The sequence below is a fragment of the Phocoena sinus genome, chromosome 19, assembly GCF_008692025.1.
Source record: "Phocoena sinus isolate mPhoSin1 chromosome 19, mPhoSin1.pri, whole genome shotgun sequence".
In the NCBI taxonomy this organism is placed as follows: Eukaryota; Metazoa; Chordata; class Mammalia; order Artiodactyla; family Phocoenidae; genus Phocoena; species Phocoena sinus.
In genome coordinates this window covers 20,462,999-20,480,463 of record NC_045781.1, presented here as the reverse complement: position 1 = coordinate 20,480,463, position 17,465 = coordinate 20,462,999, and the positions used below count along the sequence as shown (strand labels likewise).

Below are 17,465 nucleotides of genomic sequence, written 5' to 3'. Positions count from 1 at the left end.
TAGAACAATTGACTTTCCCACCAGCGAGGGTGTGGATTTTATGAAGCATTGAGGGGTAATGGCCAAAAATGTGGGGCATCTTGGGCAGCTCAGCAAGTAATTAAAAATGGAATATCACCCATCTTTGCCTTTTGAAACTTTTCCAGTCACAGTCCTCAGCCAGAGAGTTTCCCCTGGCCCTCTCCCACACCATGAGCTAGGCATTTTTCTCTCTCCAGCTTGCTTGCTCCTGGCCCCTAAAATTCTTGTTCTTGACTTACATGCAGCAGGTGAAGAGTTCTTTGCCAGCCAGGCCCCAAACGCTGACATTTTAATGCCAGAATGGTGCTCCAAGATGTGTTATCCAACAAGATGGTTCTCACCAGAGATGACCTCTGCTCTCTGCCCTCTGCCCTCTGCTCTGGGTAAGCAGTTCTCGCTCCTCAGGGGTAAGCCTGTGTTTGCAGGTCTGCCTCCTGCTTGACTGTGAGCTCCTCGAGGGCAGAAACAGCGCCTCATTCATCACGGCATCCACTGCTCGAGGTGGCAAAACGAGCGTCTAGGAACTGTTTGTTGAATGAATGAATGACGCAGATGGAACCTTGTCAAACCAGTGTTGTCAGAGCCCTCTTAGCTTTGCTCTATTTGAGAAGGTAGGTGTGTCTAAATCACTGTGAAGACTATATTGAGATGAAAGCATTTATTTCCTCCACCTGAAGCATTTCTCAAAGGGCAGCGTTTCTTTTCGTCTTTCTTGTTTTCCCCCTTTGGACTATTCAGAGCCTCATGGAGACACCCATGATGAGAAACAGGCACAATAATGTCCACAAACACGAAAAGGATGTGCAGACTTGGAATGACAAACACAGGGCAAACTTAGACAAAGAACAGCATAAATATTGACACTGCAGAGGGAGCGATGGGAAGCCACTGCAGTTCCAGTTCCATGATTTAGCAGAGGGTAGATGTGGTCGTGGTTTCCAATCCAATACTTCAGCAATCCCAAATCCAAACATTTTGAGAGATATTCTTTTGAAATCATAGTTTCTGAACATTCCAGGTGTCCTCCTTTAAAACAAATCTTTGTAACCGTTTGAACGGAAATCTTTCCCCAATGTTCCACCTTTCCATGGCTTTGAGACCCAGCCTCAGGTGTGTAATTGATAAAGAAGGCAGCATGGAGAATCCTGGAAACTTGACTAGTTCAAAGTCTGCCTGTTATAAGCAGGGTGGCCTCTGTTTCCTTTTTTTCTTTATTTGTTTTCCCTACTTTCTGTTTTGAATATCTTCAAACAGACAGAAGAGTTGCAGGAAAAGTATGATGAACAGCTGTAAGTCAGGGCTCAGCAAACTCCAGCCTGCAGCTTGTTTTGGTACAACCCGTGAACTAAGAAGGGATTTTATATTTTTAAGTGGTTGAAAAAAAATCAAAAGAAGCTGTCACAGCACATGAAAATGACAGGACAGTCAGACGCGTGTCCCTCAGTGACGTTTGCCTAGTGCTTGCGCACTATCTATGCCCTGTTCGCTCAACAATGGCTGAGTTGAGTAGTTGCCACAGGGATCCTGGCTCCCAAAGCCCAGAATATGTACCATGTGACCCTTCTCTGACCCCTGACCTAAGGTCATCAATTGATACTATTTTGCTCACTCTGTTTTCTCTCATTCTTGCTGAGACAAGAAGGTATTGCATTAGTCTCAATACTTCACCCTTAGATGCTTTGGCATCTGTCTCACTTTCTCTAGCCCAAAGCTGGGAATCACAGGTCTAGCCTGGGGAAAGATAAGATGATGTGAAGTGTGTAGCACACACTGCTTGGCACTTAGAACTTAAGAACTGATCCAGGACTTCCCTGGTGGCACAGTGGTTAAGAATCCACCTGCCAATGCAGGTGACATGGTTCAAACCCTGGTCCGGGAAGATCCCACATGGTGCAGAGCAACTAAGCCTGTGCGCCACAACTACTGAGCCTGTGCTCTAGAGTCCACGTGCCACAGCTACTGAGCCCACGTGCCACAACTACTGAAGTCCACATGCCTAGAGCCCGTGCTCCACAACAAAAGAAGCCACCGCAATGAGAAGCCTGCGCACTGCAACAGAGTAGCCCCCGCTCGCAGCAACTAGAGAAAGCATGTGCACAGCAACGAAGACCCAATGCAGACAAAAATAAATTAAAAAAAAAAAAAAAGAACTGATCCAATAAAAATTCCTAGCATTTTCCACAGAGGTGATTGCCGGGACCCCTAACCTGAAAACCGTGAGACTGGCGCTTTCCTGAAAGCCTGGTTCCCAAAGTCTAGAAGCCAGCTTTCCCTCAGAAAGGGCTCCTTACCCAAGGAGCTGAAAAAGCCTCAGGGAGACTTCATTTTTTCCACAGCTTGTGGCTTGGCTGACTCAACCTCTGCCTTTCCCTGAGTCACGAGTTTTTCCTCTTATTTGGAGGAGCTCAGCCCTCCACCCACGGCTGGTCTCTGGTGGGAAGGGGTGGACAGCTAGAGAATCAGAGCTTGTGCTGCCTCCAAGGGGTTTCCTGGAGCTCCACCCACTTCCATAGAATATCAGCACTGGAAGGAAGGACAGATGAGGAGACTGAGGCCCCAGTGGGCCCTGGACCAGCAGTGAGAAAAGGCTAGTTGGGGGGTCTCCTGACTCCAGGACCAACAGCTGTGTATCTTCTCTCTGGTTTTCCAGAATCATGAAAAGGCCTCCTTTTCCTGGACACCTGCTCTGTGCCAAGCACAGAGTCAGATGCCAGAGAGCTGTTTACAGGGCTTTACAGCTCCCTTCCTACAGCCACCTGACCCCAGGCAGGGCCTGCCTTCCTGGAGAAGGCCCCTCTTGCTAGGGAGGTAGGGGATCTGGCACTGAGGCAGTCACAAAACATGGCCTACAAGGCTAAGCTCAAAGTCCCTCTCCATCTCCCCCACCCCGGGCAACAAGCATGTGTACACTTGGGAGGGCATTTCCCAGTGTCTCAGTGTCCCAACTGACCTCCTTGGTTATAACTCAGCCTCTGGGATCTTGGGGTCTTGTCTCCCCCACCCTCTGTCTGGTGTATACCATCAGAACTCATAAGCTCAAATGCTTATTCAACTCCAGGTACATAAATGCGTAAACGGGGGGTGAGAGGGAAACCACGGAGAATGGTGGGGACGGTGGTGAGTGGGAGAACACGTGCCCCATCTAAAGGGGACAGCTCTGTGTGGAGATGGGGGACCAGCTCTTTCAAATCCTCTGATTTAAGAGAAGCTGAAAATCCTGAAATTTTTTTGTAATCTCTCAAGACGAAATGTTGGCAATGCATTTTATAAACGTTTAAATACATTTGTGAGGCCGTGGCTTATGTTGGGTGAGGGTAATAACCATGAAGGTGGTGGAGGTGAGGATGCCATGGTGGGGGGATGTGGACTCTCCAAGGTCACAGCTGGTGGCCCTCTCACTTGCCTATCCACCCCTCCTCTTTCTCTTAGCCTCTCCCTGCTCTCTCCTCCCTTGCCCCAGCCACTTGCCCTGTGGCAATGCGCCCATGTCCCAGCCCCACTCCACTCGGGCTGAGATAGGCAGGTCCCCACTACCGGGCCCCACCTCACAACTTCTGCCCACACCACCCAGGAAAGCGGGTCACCCCTGTTCAGCTCATGCCTCCCAGCACCAGCCCTTCAGGCCCCAGCCCTGGGCAGAGTCAGAGGTCTGGACTCAGGCACCTGGAGCTGGGTCAGCTCTTTCTCCCGCTGTTGTCTCTTGCCTTGGCCCTGGCCCAGCAGGCACTGCCCTGGACTGAGCCAGCCCCTCTTCACAGTGCCCAGGTCTCCCCTATTTGGCAAGACAAACTCATCCCTGCGACAGACATTTACTAAACGCTGAACTCAGTTCTCAGCACTGGAGAGACAGAGGAATGAACAAGCTGCATACTGTCCAGCCCACGGGGCTCACAGCCTACCTAGTGGGGAAGATAATCCATGAACATGTAAACAAGCGACCTAATCAGATGACTTCAGGTTGAGAGAAGTGCTTTGCAAAATAATAAAACGAAGTGAGGTAGATGAGGGTGATGGGGTGGGTCAGGAAGCCTCTGAGGAGGGGACAGTTTGAGTTGGATCTAAATGCCAAAAATGCAGCCATGGGAAGATCTGGAGGCAAAAAGGAAGTGCAAAGGCCCAGAGGTGAGAACAACCTTGGGGTTTTGAGGAACAGGGAGAAGCTAGTATGAAATGAAGTGTTGAGAGGAGGCCAGAGGCAGGTTGAGACAGCCCTCGAGGAGTGGTGATGGTGAGGCTTGGACTTTCATTTCAGTGTTGCTGGCCAGGGAGCGGCGGCAGGGGGTGGTATGTTGGGCGCGGGGAGAAGGGGGACAAAACCTGCTGGTAATGTTGGAGCTGCGTAATGGGTACACGGAGTCCATTAAATTAGTCTCTTTCTTTCAATGTATGTTTGAAAGTTTTCACTAAAAAAAGTTTAAAACATAAAACAGATAAAACACTGATTTTTCATAGTATGATTATCAATCTCTCTATTTCTGAGAGAGGACTATGCCAGCCAGCAGCAGGGAATCCCGCCAGAGGCAGCAGAAGGCACAATAACGCCAAGGCCTCCCTCCCCCTTTCCTGGCTCACAGGCCCCAGTCCGGCGAGTTCAAAGTCCGCTGCCTGGCGAGAACAGCCAGCGGGCAGAGCGCGGCGTCGGAAAGGGAAACCGGGGGGCTTGAGACGGGGTACCCAACCCCGGGAGAGAGCTACAAACGAGCCCCGCCCAGCCCTGGCTCGCAGCAGGGGCGCACCACAACGCACTCAAACTCCGGCCGCTCCGCCTGCGCACTTTTCCCGGGAACTTGTGGTTCTGGAGTTGGAGTCCAGGCTCCGCCCCCGCCGCGCGCCAGGGCTCCAATTGGCGGAGCTGCCGCGAGGGGCGTGTCGGGGAGAGTTGGAACGCGTCGGCTTGGGCGGTTGGGGTTATCCCCAGATGGCGAAAGGAACGGCGCGGCGGAGTGTGGTCTGACACGCAGGCTGCAGGGCGGGGCGCGCGGGGCCCAGGCCGAGGAGGTAAGGATCCCCCGCCGGGCTGCGACGAGCAGAGCAGGCGGGCTTCGGGCGGCCGGCCGGCCGCCTCCAAGCTCCCCGGGCCGCCTCGACTATATGGCCCTGGGGCTGGGGCGGGGCGGGCGCACAGCCAGGACCGTCTCGGACTCTGGCCCCGGGCAGAGGCGCGGAGCAGGGCGCTTATTACTGGCTGGTCGGGCTGGAGGCGGGGCGGGGTCTGCAGGGTCTCCAGGGATAGCGGGGTGAAAACAGGTTAGGGGTCTCCGGGGTCGAGGCAGGGCCCCCGGGGTATGCGCGACGTGAGAGCGGAAAAGGTCAGGAGGCGCCCGTGGGCGTTGAGCCCTGGGGCAGAGGGATCTCAGCGCTCCCGCTGTTCGGAGATGGTTCAGGGTCTCCTGACTCACGCCGTCGTCGGTCCCAGGCTGCGGGGTGTGGAGAAGTGGGCTGAGATAGTTGCCCCAGCGAAGGGGGGAAGAGAGGGAGGGTGGAAGAGCCTTCCCCGTGACCTAGGTGCTCGCTGGCCTCTTTCATTTAGGAACCGCCTGGCCCCTGAAGCGTGTGAGTTTGTGACTTTTGGTGGGAGCTGTCAAAGGAAACAGGGCTGGGCTTAATCTCCCATTTCACAGAGGAAGTAACTGAGGCAGGCCCAGAGAGAGGTGGCAGTTCCTTCCCAGCCTGCAGTCACCTGGAATCTCCTTCCCTTTCACTCTCCCTGAACACCTGAAGAGCTGTGCAGGGGAGAGTTGTCATCAGCCCCTTTTGCAGGTGGGAAAATGGACGCTTTGAGTCACACTGAAACTGTTTTGTTTGTTTTTTATAAATTTTATTTATTTATTTATTTTTGTCTGCATTGGGTCTTCATTGCTGCACACGGGCTTTCTGTAGTTGTGGCAAGCTGGCTTCTCATTGTGGTGGCTTCTGTTGTTGCAGAGCACGGGCTCTAGGCGCGCAGGCTTCAGTAGTTGAGGCTCACTGGCTCTAGAGTGCAGGCTTCAGTAGTTGTGGCGCACGGGCTTAGTTGCTCCGCGGCATGTGGACTCTTCCCAGACCAGAGCTCGAACCCGTATCCCTTGCATCGGCAGGCGGATTCTATTTTTTTTTTTTTTTTTGCGGTACACGAGCTTCGCACTGTTGTGGCCTCTCCCGTTGCGGAGCACAGGCTCCGGACGCGCAGGCTCAGCGGCCATGGCTCACGGGCCCAGCCGCTCCGTGGCATGTGGGATCTTCCCGGACCGGGGCACGAACCCGTGTCCCCTGCATCGGCAGGCAGACTCTCAACCACTGCACCACCAGGGAAGCCAGCAGGCGGATTCTTAAGCATTGTGCCACCAGGGAAGTCCCTGAATTATGCATTTGACAGCATGTGGTGGTATAGATCAGGGGTCTGCAAACTTTTTATGTGAAGCGCCAAATAGTAAATGTTTTAGGCTTTGCAAGCCAGTCCCCATCGCATGTGGCTGTTTTCCAATAAATTGTATTTAGAAAAACTGGCAGTTGTTCAGACTTGATATAGATTTGCCACTCCTGGTGTAGATCATGTGTGACACCTCGACTGTCAAGCACAGAACCCTGGCCACCCAGTGACACTTAGGGCATGGCTCACTCACTGAGAGCACCTTTGGCCCAGCTCAGGTGGTGGGATCACTTGTGTGCAGGAAGGCCAGCCCAGGAGCCTGCCCTCCTTCCAAAACCTGCAAGAAAGAGCAGGCAGGTCTGTTTACTTCCCTGTTCCCAGACACTGGCCCTTCGAGAGTGTCCACCTTCTGTCAGCATCTGGGGTACCACATGGGGGTCAGCACAGGCTGTCCTGGGGCAGGCGGCCCCAAAAGGAGTGGGCACAGGCTCAGCTCTCTCCTCCCCTGTTCTAAGGGAGGATGGTTCACTTCCCTAGTGAGAACAATAAGAACAGGATTCCCCATCTGCTGGGAGGGGTGGGGGATGGGGAGGTGGGGATGCTGCCTCATCTACCAAGAAGATCTCCAGGGGACTTCCCTGGCAGTCCAGTGGTTAAAACTGCGCGCTTCCACTGCACGGGGTGCGGGTTCGATCCCTGGTGAGGGAAAGAAGTGAGGGGCGCGGTCAAAAAAAAAGAAAAAGAAAATCTCCAGGCCATGTTATAGCAGGATAGCAGGTGTGAAGTTCTGGTCGGCGGATGTGGGGGAGGCCCCCAGGAGGATGCTGTCTGCCCGGCCCCTCACCCCAGCTGGTACTCGCTGCAGGCCCACAGAGGAGGGGGCACAAGAGCCTTCCCACTACCCCAGTCAGTGTGTGGAGTCAGCTCGGAGCCCAGACCCCTTTCATTGTCACCAGGTACTCCCCACCCTTCCTGTGCCATGTTTTGCCGCCAACAGGGCCTGGAGGGGGTCTGTGAACCACTGACTAGGGACAGAGCAGTGTGGGGCATCCTGGGGCCTCCTACAAGGGACGGGGAGACAGCGTTGTAGGCCCTCCCCTGCCCAAAGCTCTCCCCTCCCTGGGCGCTGTTCCTCACTTCCTCCATGGTGCCCACCTGGGTAGCATCTAGTCAGAGGTGGACCTGGGCAAGTCTGCCTCCAGAGCTCACCCACTGTGGGGGGCATCTGCTCTTCTCTCCACATAAAGTCTGTCTGCTCAGTGCTGAATGTGTTAGGCCTCGGCGTGTGGCTGCAAGATGGGGTTTTCACCCAGTTCTGCCAGGTGGCTGCCAGGTATATTGGAGGGAGCAAGTGGCATTCCGTCCTCAGATGTTCATCCTGGCATGTCCTGCAGCCTGGGCCCTGCTGCTGTGAGGTCAGGGGAGGCCCAGCCTGGTGACCCGCTGTGAGGCCAGTAGAGCCCAGAGCTCTGACCCAGACATTGTACTGTAATTCTTTTCTTTTTGAGGACCTTAAATGTAGAAAGAGAAAGAAAAAGCTCATGTTCCAACTTCGCAGAACTGACTGGTATTGGGATTTTATCACATTTGCTGCTGCCTTCTTTTAAATGAAAGAAATAAAATTTTCTTCTGATTTTGGTTTGTATCTCTTTTTTTTGAAAACCATCTTAACTGTTTTTAAGCTTACAGTTCAGTAGTGTTAAGTATATTCCTATTGTTTTGAAATATCTCCAGAATTCTCTTCATCTTACAAAACCAAAACTCTGTACCCATTAAATAACAACTCTCCTCCACCACCACAGCCGCCGCCTGGACCCCGTTCTTCCTCCTCCTCCACCCCCAGCCCTGGTAACCACCTTGTTACTTTCTGTTTCTATGAATTTGACTACTATAGATACATCATATTAGTGGAATCATGCAGTATTTGTCTTTTTGGGACTTGCTTATTTCAGTTGGCATAATGTCTTCAGTGTCCATCCGTGTTGTAGCAAGTGACAGGATTTTTTTTAAGGCTGAATAATATTCCATTGTATGTCTATACCACCTTTTGTTTATCTACTCATCCATCAGTGGACACTTGGGATGCTTCCATCTTTTGGCTGTTGTGAATAATGCTGCTATGAACATGGGTGTGCAAATACCACTTGGAGATCCTGCTTTCAATTCTCCTGGGTAAATAAGCAGAAGTGGATTGCTGAATCATATGGCAGTTCTATTTTTAATGTTTAGAGGGACCTCCATACTGTTTTCCATAGTGGCTGCACCAGTTTACATTCCCACTAACAGTGCAGGAGGGTTCCAACTTTTCCATGTCCCTACCAACGCTTATTTCCTGTTTTTTTGATAGCAGCTATCCTCATGGGTGCGAGTCTCCATCCTATCCATTTTTATTCGCAGATACAGTTCTTGAACACTTTTAAAATGTTGTGTAATTTCTGCATACATGGTGTCATACAGACCATTCTGCAGGTTGCTTTTTCCACTCAGCATTTGGTGTCTGTTGTCGCTCCATGTTGACCCACGTGAATCGGGTGGAGTCACTGTAAACGCCAACAGTAGCCCATTGTGTGAGTGCACCCAGCTCACCCTTTGTTCTGCCCTTTCCCCTCTGCCAGGCATCTCCATTGTCGCTGCTGTAGGTCCCAAAGTCACTGCTCTTGGTACCTCTCCCTCCTATGCTACACTCTGAGCTCCTCCAGTGGAGCCCTCATTCAGCCCATCCCGGGGCCCAGCACCCAGCCCAGGGGTCCTGGGGGTGGCCTCTGGAATGTTACCAGACTGTCCACAGCAGGGATGCAGTGACTGGTCCTAGCAGGATAGCCCAGGGCTGTCACCCATAATCAGCTAGGTTTGCAACATGCAGCTGAGATCAGCAGCCCAAAAATAGTGGTTCTTACATAAGGTGGTGTGGACAGCACTTCTCAGGATGGCTTGTGGTCTGAAAGGGGCAAGGGGTGTGTGAGTCGGGGCTGAGCACCCCTGTTGTGTAACGCATCCAGCCCCTGCGCTGGCCACACTTCAGCTTCCCACAGGTAGCCTGACTTACGGAACTGCAGTGTGGTGACCCAGAAACTCTGCGTGTGTGATCAGTTTGGCCAGGGGTGTGCTGTGTATGCCTGTACACTTGTGCGCACATGGTGGTGGCGGCAGCAGCAGCTGTGGGGTCAGCTCTCATCTGCTTCCTCTTCAGAGATAGGAGGTGCTGGCTCCTTCCTCCTGTGGTGGGCCCCAGGGAGCTTTGGTTCATTCACTAGCCACTCACGAAGCACCTACTATGTGCTTGGCACTGTTCCAGACATTGGGGATACAGCAGTGAACAAGAAAAGGCTCCTGCTGTGATGGAGCTTAGAAGTGGGTGAGGGAAATAGAAAACGCGCAAGCAAATGATGGATAGATAAGAAAATATCAGGTCCTGGTAAGTCCTGTGAAGAAAAAGCAAAATAGGGTAACATCCTACAGAAAAGGTTAGCAAACTTTTTCCGTAAAGAGTAAATTTTAGGTTCTGTAACCATGTGGTCTCTGTCACAGCTCTCAGCTCTGTTATTGCAGCAGGAGAGCAGCACAGACAACTGTAAATGAATGATGTGGCTGTGTTCCAATAAAACCTTATACATGAAACCAGATTTGACCCTCAGGCCATGGTTTGCTGACCCTGTCCTGGGTAGGGGGAGAAGCTGCCTGAGCTGGGGTTGTCAGAGAGATGCTTTCTGAAAGGGAGGTAGCCTTGCTGTCAATTCACTGGTGGAGTTGTGTGGTGAGAAGTGAGCAGACTGGGGCCAAGTGTGAGACAGAAAAATGATGGAGCTTGCTCATGGGTTGAATGGGGGTACAGGAAAGAGGAGATTCAAGGCGGAGTCCTAGATTTGAGGCTTCAACAACTAGGTGAATGGTGGTTTGTTTCTGGAAAAGAAGAGGAGCTGGTGGGAGGTCACTGGGGCAGCTCAGGGGAGAGCTGGGACTGCAGGCTTGCCCTGGGGTCGGCGGTGTTTGGGTGTCCTCAAAGCTGTGAGTTTGGTGGGTCAAAGGGAATGGGTATGGACAGGGCAGAGGGGGCCCAGGTGAGATCTGGGGCTACCACATGGAGCGCTTGGCAGAGGAGGATAGAGGCCTCCTGCCCCATGGGGGAAGGCTCTGAGCAGCACCGTCTCCAGGGCTGCAAGCTCCAGGCTGCCTAGTTACTAACAGAGCCTCAGTTTTCTCCTGTCAAGGGGGGACCTACCTGCTACGGTTGGTGTGAGGACTAAATGAGATAGTCATGCTTGACATGGAAGAAGCACTCAGCAGTGGTACCTGTGATGATGATGGTGGTGATCACTGGGCTCATGGGCTGAGTGAGTGGGTTGCAGGGTCTACGATGCTTTGTCTTGGTAGATGGGGGGTGGGTGGGGGGGTGGGGGGGTCACTGACAGGTTGGGGTTGCAGACACCCCATTGCCTGGCGCTCCCCATCCTCGTGCATGCACCTGCACCCTTCCGCCTGGGGCAGGCCCAAAGTGCCGGGTAGTCAGTGCTCCTGGAAGCCTCTGAAGGGAGTTGGGGCTCAGTATCCTTGCCCCTTGGGTGGATGGTGTTGAGGCCTGTTCTACCCTGTTTTCCAAGGCTCCCCAGGGGCTCGAGCCCCCACTTCTCAGTCACACATCTTTACTGCTGACTTCCTATCCCGGGCTGGCTTCCACACTCCCCTCACTGGGGCGGGGGGTTCCCCCTTCACCTCCCAGTAACTCCTTGTCTAAGGGTCGTTTTCTGGGGCAGCGAGTTTCCTTGGTTGAGTGGCCGTCTGGGCCTGCAGTGGGCTAATTAGTGGGTTGTCTGACGGATGGGTTGGTGAGCTGGGGGTTAGGGGGTGGTCTTGACCACCCCCGCCCCCCCCCACCATGTCTGAGCAAGCTGACGCCTCCTCTGCTGCTCCTCCCACAGCCGAGTGGCCGAAGATGGTGGACTACCTGGCGAACACGGAGATCAACAGCCAGCGCATCGCGGCTGTCGAGAGCTGCTTCGGGGCATCGGGGCAGCCACTGGCCCTGCCGGGCCGAGTGCTGCTGGGTGAGGGCGTCCTGACCAAGGAGTGCCGCAAGAAGGCCAAACCGCGCATCTTCTTCCTCTTCAACGACATTCTGGTGTACGGCAGCATCGTGCTCAACAAGCGCAAGTACCGCAGCCAGCATATCATTCCACTGGAGGAGGTGACGCTGGAGCTGCTGCCCGAGACCCTGCAGGCCAAGAACCGCTGGATGATCAAGACGGCCAAGAAGTCCTTCGTGGTGTCAGCCGCCTCCGCCACCGAGCGCCAGGAGTGGATCAGCCATATCGAGGAGTGCGTGCGGCGGCAGCTGCTGGCCACGGGTCTCCAGCCCAGCACGGAGCACGCAGCGCCCTGGATCCCCGACAAAGCCACGGACATCTGCATGCGCTGCACGCAGACGCGCTTCTCGGCGCTCACCCGACGCCACCACTGCCGCAAATGTGGCTTTGTGGTCTGTGCCGAGTGCTCCCGCGAGCGCTTCCTCCTGCCGCGCCTCTCGCCCAAGCCCCTGCGCGTCTGCAGCCTCTGCTTCCGCGAGCTGGCCGCCCAGAAGCAGCAGGAGGAGGCGGAGGAGCTGGGCACCGGGGCCGCCGGGCAGCCGGCCTACCTGGCCGGGGCTGTCTGCGGAGCGTCCAGTGGAGACGACGATGACTCAGATGAGGACAGGGAAAGCAGTGGGGATGGTGACTGGCCCAGCCGCGTGGAGTTCTACGCCTCGGGAGTCACCTGGTCGTCCTTCCACAGCTGACCCCGGGTCTGCAGACATGCGGGAGGGCTTCCCTAGTCACTTCGGCATCCAAGCGGATGCCATTGACTGGGCCCCTGAGAGGGCAGAGTTCCCCAAGCTGCCCGGCACCCTGAAGGGCCCTTCCCCATGGGACCCTACCCCACGGGGTGGTGGGCACAGTGGAAGTGGCTCTTTTTCTCTGAATCCCCAGTGCCTCTTTTTGGATACTGGCATCCTTCTAGTTCCACTTCAGGTAATTACCTTTTCATTTAGCAAACCCAAAATACTTAGGCCTCTTGGGAACAAATGTCGTTTCTTGGCCCTTTGAGCTGTTGATCCAGATGATCCCTTGAATTAGACAAACTCAGGAAGCTTTAGGGGCCAGAGAGAAGGTTGCACTGGAGTGAGGTCCTCTCCTCTCTGAGGCCTTGAATCCCCAGACCTGGCCCCGCCCCCCTGCAGGAAAGACTGTGGGTCCTGAGAGGCCTCCAGGAAACCAGTGCCTGCCCACCTGCCTGGCTGGCTGGGCCTTGTCAAGGCAGGCATGTGGGCTCACCCAGAGCCAGGCAAGAGACTGCCATGCTGTGGGTGCCCGCCAGGCCCAGGAACTGCAGCCTGAGCTCCCTGTGGTCCAGAGTGGCCTGCCAAGCCCTCTGGCCCAGTCTCACCTCCCTCCAGGTGTCTGATGCCTCGCAGTCCTGTCCTCATCCCTCTCTGTGCTGGAGAAAGCAGTGTTTTGTGTTAGGACTCTTAACTGCAAGTGACAGAAACCCTACCCAGACTGACTTAATAATAAAAAGAAAGTTTATTGACTCATGTGTTTGCAAAGTCCAGGAGTGTTCTTGCTTCAGACACACCTCTGTGATTGAGGACTGAAACCATGCTAGGTGGCAAATGTCAACAACTGTCCACCACTCTGGGCATTCCTGAGAATGCTGGCAGTTCCAGTGGGGTCAGATGTTTGCACCACACCGTGGTTGATTCCCAGGGACAGAGCCCCGTGCATCCAGGCGCTGTGACTGTAGCCCAGCACCTGCAGCCCTGTTCACTTGGTGTGAGTTATCTAAACAGCCAGACAGCAAGTAAAGGAAACAAGGAGCCGCTTGTCCAGCTCTCCATGAGCCTTCCAGGTTTAAAGCTCTCCCATGTGGCCTCCTGCTCTGCGCCCCTCCCCGCCCCGCCCCCCCCCGAGGATGGTGCCATTGAGTGGGGAGGTCCCAAGTGCAGCAACCTGCCATGCTCAGCTAGTGTGCATTGGGGCTGGAGCTTGAATGGCAGCCACCTGATGCCTGGCCCACACCCGGCCACAGAGTTGTGGTCCTTCAGGACAGTCTCCTGTACCAGTCTTCCCCCCCCCCCCCCCCGTCGCCTGGCTGGCCTTGGCCAGAGCCCACTGGGCAGAGAGGGGATCACCGTCAGAAGTGGTGACTTTGGGGCCAGGAAAGCTGCCCCCAGCCCACACTGTGCAGTGCCTGAAAGCCCACCATCAGCTCCAGTCCCTGGGTGAACAGTTGTCCTCCCGGCCCAGTTCTCAAACGTTCACTTGAAGACAGAACCCTGAGAATCTCCTTTGAATGCTAACTCTGATTCAGCAGGCCAGGTGGGCTCCAAGGGGTGGCAACACTCCAGCCTACTCTTGACAGGAACCACCCATATGAGGGAGGGTGGGAGGGGCAAAGTGTGAGGCACCCAGGGCCTGCCTGTGGCCTAACCCTCAGGGCAGAGGGACTGGGTGGGGAGGGTCAGAGGTGCTTCCAAGAACTGACGAGTCCTTGGCCTCCCTGAACCACACAAACTGGTTCAGGCAGTTCTGCCTGGGCAGAGGGTTCAGGGCAGGCAGGTTACAGGGTGCAGGGCAACTTACTGAGGCCAGATCGGTGTGAAAGCCCGGGCCAGCCAGTCCTGTCCCTTCACCCAGGGTTGGTGCCCAGGCAGGGAGCGCCCAGCTCCAGCCACTGGCCTCTTGGTCACTGCCCCACTCCCCTAGAACCTCCCTTGCCTGGTAAACGGGGAGTAGAAGCACCAGGACAGTGTTCCTTTGGACAGAACACAGCATTTCCATACCTGATTCCAGGCACCGGCAGCCTCCATAGCTACCTGCCAAAGGGGCACACGGCACAGAACCCCAGGCAGGTGAGGCCATGCCCTCCACACTCGGGCTGGACAGGTGCCGGCTCGGCCCTCAGCCTTCGACCCTCAGACCTGCTTCCTTCACAACCCTAGCCACCAGGGCTGGGACAGGGCGGCAGCTTCCCTGAGCCCTGAGGCGTTAGGGCCTGTAAGGACCCAAGGGCTCAAGTGGCCAACAACCTTTGGAGGGCTTTCATTCACGCAGACTCACTCATTGCCGTATGCTGCCTCATGGACTGGGGACACCGCCTGAGTGAGATGCCCAAGTTCTCGGCTCTCAACGAATGAATATACAGCCTAGCACAAGAGGCACAGAAGTGGGTGGCATCGGGCCTGGTGTGGGCTGTGATGGGGGCATGGACTCGGGCATGGTGGGGTGCGGGAGGAGGGCAGCATTCCTTGAATAGTGAGAATGAGTGAGTGAGGCCAGTTGGGGAGATGGCATTCCAGACTCCAGATGGGGGAACGGCAAGTGCAAAGGCCCCAAGGAGGGGAGGAGCCCATGTGTTCTGGAGCAGCTTGGCTGGACTGAGGCCAGAGAGGTGGTGGGGGCAGGTGGGATGCACCGGGAGCCACTGGAGCCTTTAGCAGGGTGGCAGTTCTGCTGTTGGCTTTCAGGAGCTTGCCCCGGCGGCTGTGTGCAGCTGGCTGAGGCGGGAGGATGGCCGTGAAGCCTCCTGCTCCCCCTGCGATCCCCAAGGGGTGGCCTAGGCTTTACTAAGGCCACATCTGCCTGCCTTGGCTGCCCTCAGCTTATCCCAAAGGGCTGGCCCCTACCCTGTTCTGCAAGACACTCTGATGACAGCAGATGGTGCCCTCAGAAGCGCCCTGGGCGGAATGTTGCCCTGGGCCAGCGTGTGAGGTGGAGCAGTGATCAGGCCCCTGACCGCTGAAGCACAGAGGGGAATGTGTCAGAGGAGTCAGGACCTCCTGAAAGGGAAGACGTGGGCCCAGGAAGGGAAGGCGCTGCCTCGGGAGACCCCACCTCTGACTCCTTACGGGTCTGTTTCCCTTCAGAGACAACCTGGTCAGCCTGGCTTGGGTCGAGAGTCAGGCCAGGTCCTGACTCCACCCCCTCACGCACAACCCCCCACCCTACTTGCCCATTCCCCCCACCGGCTGTTCTTAGCAGTAGCCTGCTGCCCAGCCAGGCCACACGGGTCTGCGCTTTCCTCCCCCACCTACCCAGTGGCACATGTTGTCCAAGACTCTGGAGTTGCCCTCAGGGCCACGTGGCTGGCCCTTGCCCTTGGCCACCATGCTGTCCCCACATGTGGAGGAGGTCAGGAGTGCTCAGGCTGAATCAATGCCTGGCTGTTTGTGGATATTCCCTTTCCCCCAGGACGATGCTTAAGGTCTGGCAGAAGGGCTGAGTCTGCTGGACCTGCGTCTAGGTCCTCTCAATCCCTCCTGGGGCTTCACTTGCAAGGCCTGGTAAGGGCACGAGAATCAACTGTCCTGTCAGCCAAGTACTCCTGTTCATCACCCAGGAATCTTTCCCCTCAACTGGGCATGGACTCCGCATCCCTGCGAGAGGCTAAGCCTGCTAACAGGCTTTGGATGCTGGGAGGGGCCTGCCTTGCCCCTCCTTCTCAGAGCGGCAGATGGACGAGGGTCTGAGGATCAGGCCCAGGCGTTTGAGGAGCACTGTAGAGCCCCTACCACCTTAGCACTGCCTGAGGCACCCTTGCTGGAATCAGCCCAGAAGGAAGTCTGAAGTTGCTCCAGGTGGAAAGCCAACTCACAACGGCGACCTCAGGGCATTTGGGGACTGACTGACAGGCAGGCCTCCCTTTAGAGTTTAGCCAACTCCTAGGCAGGGGTGCTATGTTCCTACAGGACTCAGCTATTAGGGAAGGCCTCCTCAGGCCTCTCCCAACAGTTTTGTCTGTTGGGATTTTTAGATGCTGAGTTTTCTTAAATAGGGCCCACTGCATGTGTGCTGATAACATTTGGGTGCTTTCTGCCACAGGCAGGCAAAGGATTCACAGAACCCAAGGAATCTTATCCCTCCTGGATGATGATGATGGCGGGTAGTGGTGCTGATAGGAGGGTCTGTGACTGCCACTTACTGAGACCCATCTGTGCACTGGTCCCAGAGAGGCAGACACAGGCCATCCTAAGGCCCTCAGGACAGCTGTTTGATCAGGGAGGGCTTCCTGGAGGAGGTAGTGTTTGGTTGAGCCTCAGAGGAGGGCAGGACTTTATCATAGAGGGTGGTAGTCTCCATGAGGCCTGGGAGTCTGGGTCTTTTTGTTAACCATCCCCTCCTGTCCCTGGCATTAATTTGTTGACTGAATAAATGAATCAAGTAAGAAATAGGCTGGGGGCACTGGGGCAGAGGGGATGACAAGGAAATGGGAATTGGGCCTCATTCCTGGAGCCCCCAGTCAAGGCACTGGATGAGAACCCTGGCCTCTTTCTGGAGGGTTGGAGACCAGCCCCTCCCCCAAGACACTGATTGTTGCCTTCTCAGGCAGGGCAGGAAGTGCCCATCCACCCCCACCCACCCAGGCAGAGCTTTCTGGAAAGGTGTCATCACACCTGTTTGCAGGGATACAGTGGCTCCCTTGGGGATGGCATCCAGGTTGGCATCAGAGGATTTCTGGTGGCCTGGCCTCTCTCCTGCCCCAGCCTGTTCTCTGGGACACAGCCACAAAGAGGCTGCAGGGTGGGTCAGGGCCACTCTCGGGCTCAGCCACTGGGCAGGGTGGGAGTGGGTGCAAGGCTGACCCAGTTCTCAGCCAGGACCCAGGGTCTCTCATGCCACGCTTGCAAAGCAAAGCAGCCACTTCCTCTGCCCTGGGCCTGCAGGAAGTGGCCTTCCTGAGGGCTGTGGGCAGGGGAGGGGCCGCCTCTGTGTCTGGGGCTTTTCGCACCTGGCTGGCAGGCTCTGGGCTGCCTGAAGCCTCCCTCCTCAGTGCTCACCGCCTGGCCTTTGCCTCTTTTTGTGCCCAGGCCCGCAACTGTGACAGGGCCGCTGCCCTCCACCTAGGCGCCCTGCTTCAGCCCTGAGCAGACTCAGTGGGACCTGTGCTTAGAGGGCAGAATGTGGGGTGGGGGTCAGAGGTCGGGGAGAGGGGTCTGCCTCACTAAGACCAACTGACCCAGGCTCTGGGCTTCTCTGGGCTACTTGCTGTCTCTGTGCCATGAACTTCCACCTCTGCCCATGAACTTAGCCCTCCTGTGAACCCCAGTGCAGCTGCCACCTCCACT

General features: G+C 55.5%; 1 protein-coding gene across 2 annotated transcripts; it reads left to right on the top strand.

Moving 5' to 3' along the window:
- Positions 1 to 4,875: 4,875 nt before the first annotated feature.
- PLEKHF1 (pleckstrin homology and FYVE domain containing 1) lies at positions 4,876 to 12,935 on the top strand. 2 transcript variants are annotated; one of them, XM_032614351.1, is made up of 3 exons: positions 4,927 to 5,019; positions 5,552 to 5,781; positions 11,287 to 12,935. In XM_032614351.1, the coding sequence occupies exon 3, from the start codon at positions 11,301 to 11,303 to the stop codon at positions 12,138 to 12,140; it is 840 nt and encodes a 279-aa protein (XP_032470242.1). In that variant the 5' UTR covers positions 4,927 to 5,019; positions 5,552 to 5,781; positions 11,287 to 11,300; the 3' UTR covers positions 12,141 to 12,935. The 2 variants fall into 2 exon arrangements, with proteins under 2 accessions (XP_032470241.1, XP_032470242.1); XM_032614350.1 differs by lacking the exon at positions 5,552 to 5,781 and having other exon boundaries at positions 4,876 to 5,019.
- The last annotated feature ends 4,530 nt before the right edge of the window (positions 12,936 to 17,465 follow it).